Genomic DNA, 5,435 nt, shown 5'->3' on the forward strand with positions numbered 1-5,435 from the left:
GAGTCGAGTAGCGTAATCTGAACTTATGAAGTGAATGGGCGGATAAACAGTGCTCGCATATACCGTGCATGTAGTTAAATTGTGATATTTTTATTTTCTGCCTATCATTAGCAGCACCAAAGAGGGATAATGGTGAGGCGAGAGAAAGGTATGAAGGGAACTCAGTTCGTCGAGACATATTTGTAAAACAACCGGTACCTTACTGTTAGGGCAGACTGCCCCACATCAAATATAATGAACACCCACCAAGTTTTTAGTGACTTCGAATGTTCTGTTTCCAGTTTCACTAAATACACTGGTTGGGGCTTTTGTACAGGTAAAACTTTTAAAAAGTGTAGCAAACTCCATCATGTACCAATTGTTAGCATGTGCTACGTTACGTTCAGTAATTTTCAATGCAGCTATAGTTACTTGACCAGGAACAGTTATTTAGAATTTGATAACTGCGTTTAAAAAGGCGCTAAAAAACTTAGCTATTGGGACTTCTAATCATTGTTATTCTTGAAGCGCTACAAAAGGTTTTTTTGCTTGTGAAATGGCTGGTTTTAATCGAAGTTAATACGTAGCACTCAGCAAGATATGTATCACATTCGAGGTGTTGCTTTGGCCCGCAATAACCACTTCTGTATAGTGAGCACTCCTTTGGGCATCAAAGACTGTTTCACCTTCTCCTACGTGGCGTGTCCAGTCTTGAGCGGCTTTTTCCAACCTTTCTGATATAGTTGATGTGCATAGCTTGTCGGCTGGAATCGTTGAAACGTGTCATTTATACGCTCCAGCAGAATGCGGTTTCTGTATTCCTAAGCCGTCCCACCTCCATGTGTACAAGTGCACACAGTTTTTAGACTGTAATTACGATTTATCGATTCATTGGCACTATCTTCTAGTTGCAAATGGTGTCGCTTACATGAAGTGCCGTGATGCGGTTCTTCTTTTGTCAATCATTGACGTTTATGCATTTAAACAAATCGAAGTAACATGAAACCTATTGTATCCAAATATTCCGCGCCTGGAAGAGTTCAGGCGAGGTCGAAAAGTGACACGTAGCTGAAGTAGTTTTTCAATTTGTTTTTATTCAACTCGTGTTAAAGTCGCACTTCTCTGTACATACGGCATCATGAAGAAACTTCGAACAGTGCAGGCTGGCGAAATTTTGAGAATCAGCAATAACAAAAATAGTTACATGGCAACATTTCTGGCTGATTTTTTCCGCTACATACAAGCTGCATGTTACGAGAGATGCAATCGAGCTGTCGCCGCTAAGTTGAGTGGATCAGCAACAACGAGCGCTAACAAAAACATCAACAATAACAACAACACGACGACCAATTGACTTTGGAAGTGTGTATGTGGCCTGGTCTGCTCCAGCTTCTTCCAGTGGCTGCTACTGCCACAGCCGGATAGGGATTGCTGCCGGCTGAGGTGTCTGGTGAGCGATGTATTCCAGCTGCCGAGTGAGACAAAAAAAAAAAAAAAAAAAACGGGCGTTATGTTCAAGGAAAATTGAGGATGCCAGGAAAGGGTAGAATGCGTGAAACAATTGCCTATTACAGCGACTTCGACTTCAACTGGCTATAACTAAATAGCGCCCGCACAAGCTCTCCCAAGAAAATGTAGGCTGAGGTAGTCGGATTAGACTTAGCAGTAGTTAAGTCGCTCTTTCGCGCTTACTTTGGACAAGGAAGCACAATGCCGGTAGTACGAACAGCTGTGTTATACGAAAGCGTGTGGCACTGTGTAAGTTGTTCTGAAGGAAGAATACTATCTTCGATTCTTCGTGGCATAATTGGAAAATTGAAAAAATAGAGAACATCCCTACATGTGACCAGCTGGTCGATGGTTGCATTATGAGTTCGGAGGAAAGTTCGCTGTGGTTTTTGAGTGAACCTACGTCACATCTTGCAACACACAATGAAGAAAAAGTGAAGATAGGAACATTTGCATCACGCCATAAAAAAAAACCACATTGTCTTTCTCAAGCTGGACATACCATGCACTTTTCTTCCAATGCTTGTGATAGGTATACGGGCGCGTATACTACCCCTCACTGAATAAAAGATAAACTGGCGATAGAGGGAGACAGCTCGGACAGCACTAATCATTTCCCCCTTCAACTTGGACCAATAGTTTCAGAGCCTTCCGTTGTAGCATTTCCCGGTGAGGGGCTTGGTTTTTAGCGTGCATGCGTGAGACGTTATCACTAAAACAACTAATTGCGTTAATTAGGGAAACACTCTATTAAAAAGAGAAGCCTAACGGCCCTGGAGAGAAATAAGAATTGAGGGGTGGGGGAGGATGCGCGGATGGAAGGCCAAAATTCACATTTGGACACTTCCAGCCTAGGACACAAGTTCTACAAAGGGGACCACGATCAAGAGCACCAAGTTTTTCAGCATTGATAAAATTTCCTGGTGCCATATTTTCTGCGAACCCTGTGTTACCTCACATCCTCTAAATACGGGGTAGTTCTCAGGTAGTTCTAGTTTATTTATTCAAAAAGAAAATACAGGTGAGCATTCACCGGCTTTCCCACAGAAGCTTAGGATATAAAAATTATTTGCGGAGTACTATGAACCTTGCCTCGCGACAGGAACACACTTGGGAGGGCTGAAAGGAAGGTTTGATGCAGACAAACATACCATCGTTAGATCCTTATTGCCAACCGCCGTGGTGGCCGCCACCATATCCGCCGCCGCCGTATCCACCGCCGCCGTATCCGCCGCCACCGTAGCTTGCACCTCCGAGTCCGGCACCTCCGTATCCACCGACTCCTCCTCCCAGTCCTCCGCCTCCTCCGCCCTTGATGATGATGACTTTGGCGGCACCACCGGAGGCTCCTCCCCCGTAGCCACCACCTCCGAAGCCTCCAAAACCACCGCCGCTGTATCCACCTCCGCTGTAGCCTCCGCCGCTGTAGCCACCGTGGCCTCCGCCTCCGTATCCACCACCTCCGTAGCCTCCAAAGCCACCGCCGTATCCGCCGAGGCCGCCGCCGAAGCCTCCACCGCCGAGGCCTCCTCCACCGTGCGATTTGCTCACGGTTCGGACGAGGTAAGTGGAGCTATGGCCGGCGCCGCCGCCACCGAATCCTCCGCCTCCATATCCACCACCTCCGTAGCCCCCGCCCCCGTAGCCGCCTCCACCATGGTGGCCTCCAAAGCCGCCACCGCCGAAGCCACCGAGGCCACCGCCGCCGAAGCCTCCGTGTCCACCACCGCCATATCCGCCGCCTCCGAGTCCACCACCACCGCCATATCCGCCGCCTCCGAGTCCACCACCACCGCCTCCAAGGAACCCAGCCTTGGCGGCGTTAACTAGCAAGAAACCGCACAGGACAGCCTGCGCCGGTTGTTTTGGTCAGCAGAGTTATGTCGAAACTAGGTTGTACTCACAATGATCTCGTTTTTAAGGCCCTATAATCCTCACCTTAATAAATGGCTGTACGCTTCTATACGAAGTGAAAAAAGGATAGTTTGGGACATTAGCGCACAACACTGCGTAGGGCACCAAGGATTGACAGAAACGTGCAATTGTTTCCAAAGATCTGAAATTTCGTATCTACTACAAGAAAGACTTAGAAGCAAATGGTTGTATATATCTGGTGTACGCTGAACCTTATGAAGGAAAGAGAAGACAGGAAGGAATATTTAATTGTGTACGTTTTTAGGCCTCTGGTTGATCTCACACCAACCAAGTGGTTAGTCCCGTTACAGCGATAATTAACACGACTGGATGCAATCTTGCAGCAACAAACAGCATACATGGTCAGACATATGCTGTTTTTTGCGCACCATCTCTGTACGTCATTTACAAATGTCATTTTTATGGGCTTAATTCTCCTTTCGTGACCGCATGTTTATATGAGAAGTGAAATCATGACGTACGAAAGAGCAAAAGTTTTTTTTTTCGTAGTACAATGTCTGCGTACGTCAAAATTTCAATACATCAGCCACGAAATTTTGCGCTTCCTTTCTCAAGATTTAAGCTATGAAATTACTTTATCTCACTAAAATGTTTGAAATACAAGCATTATATTCCAAGGGTTTTATCAGGCACAAGCAAAATGTTCAAATACTGCAAGTTCTTTCCTAGAAACTAAATGTTATTTTAGGCTTTTCACAGTTGCGTTCTTTTACGGCAGTTCGTGGATCAATAGCACCGGTTCCAACAAGTTCGCTTGGCTATATTTTAAAACCTGAACGCAGATTGTATTAATAGGAAAGAAGGCCTTCGGAACTGAGAAATTTCTTCTGTCTTTACTTCACCATTGCTTCATTTTTATGCTTTCATTTCAAAATTCACGCTTTTCCCAAAACACTTTCCACCCCAACTATTGACTGGGATTGAACTAAATTTACATTTACAGTATCTGCCTGTTCTGAGGGGCAACGATTATGGGCCTTGTTCCGCAAAGGGACGTGGCCTCTGCCCCACCTTCCTGTTTTTTTCTTCTATATTCTACTGTCTATGCTTGCAGAATTTCCATCATTAAATGATACTCAATCCAACAGCAATCCTAATAAGTTTAGACGACTGCTTCCCGCCAAACAGGGAATAAAAACACGTCTGGGAAATTCTTAAAATTGCTTTAAATGCACCAGATACATTACGCTCAAATTCGGTACTTCCCAGGTGTGAATGCACACTGACGGGAAGGGTCTGTGATGGTACCTATTAGCCGCCGTACAGTATCACCATATTGAGTTTTGCTGGCGCCCTACACGTCGTAACGCCACTTATGGTGCCAATCCGCAGCGCGTCGTCTTCTAGCCGGCCCGATTTCGCCCCTTTCAGCCCAACCTCACCGGCACGCTCGGCCGGGAGGGCTCGGAGCGACGCGGGTCCCTGAGCAAGGCTCGGACTCACCGTAGACTTCATGTTGCTCGTGTCTGGCGAAGAGCAAGCTGCGTTATGGCTGACGATCGAAGCGTTAGCCCCTTATATACGCCCCGGAACGCGGTTCGTCTAGCGGCCCAGGACAGCAGCGAGGAGGGGCGCAGGACATTCTGTTTGAAAGGGAACGCTGGCAGCAAAACACAAAGCAGCGCTCGCATCTGCGGCAGGGAAGCAGCTTCAGCAGAGGAGACGGAACACAGCGACCTCGGCGGTGAGTCCGGAGCCTTCTCTCAGGACCTGTCTTCAGAGAGGAGCGCGGCCGCGTGCACGATGCTTGTGTTTTGCTGCCATCGCGCCGTTCTGATTTAGACCGCGGAGGAAGGAAGCGCGCTCCGGGTGAATTAGCAAAAAGAGCCGCGAAAGGGAGGGCCGTCTCGGAAGCTCCGCGAAATAACCCGCGGTTTATGCCTCTTCGCCACCCTCGCCCATTGTGCTCGGCCTATGCATTCGAGCTTTTCTGGTTATATCAGCGGTGCGTAGCCCGACAGAGCCGCTCCCGAGCTGCGCCACGGGTGAGGGAGATGCGGGGTGTCTGGTCG

At 47.6% G+C, this 5,435-nt stretch overlaps 1 protein-coding gene across 1 annotated transcript; it reads right to left on the bottom strand.

Annotated features, from left to right (window-relative positions):
* Positions 1 to 1,061: 1,061 nt before the first annotated feature.
* On the bottom strand, positions 1,062 to 5,123 carry LOC144171619 (uncharacterized). The gene is made up of 3 exons (XM_077700986.1): positions 4,867 to 5,123; positions 2,640 to 3,339; positions 1,062 to 1,447 (listed from the first exon to the last, which is right to left on the bottom strand). Exons 1-2 carry the CDS (start codon positions 4,876 to 4,878, stop codon positions 2,653 to 2,655), a joined length of 699 nt encoding a protein of 232 aa, XP_077557112.1. The 5' UTR covers positions 4,879 to 5,123; the 3' UTR covers positions 1,062 to 1,447; positions 2,640 to 2,652.
* Positions 5,124 to 5,435: the final 312 nt, after the last annotated feature.

Source organism: Haemaphysalis longicornis, unplaced genomic scaffold (genome assembly GCF_048455015.1).
Source record: "Haemaphysalis longicornis isolate Haplotype H1 unplaced genomic scaffold, Haemaphysalis longicornis Haplotype H1 scaffold_1, whole genome shotgun sequence".
NCBI lineage: Eukaryota > Metazoa > Arthropoda > Arachnida > Ixodida > Ixodidae > Haemaphysalis > Haemaphysalis longicornis.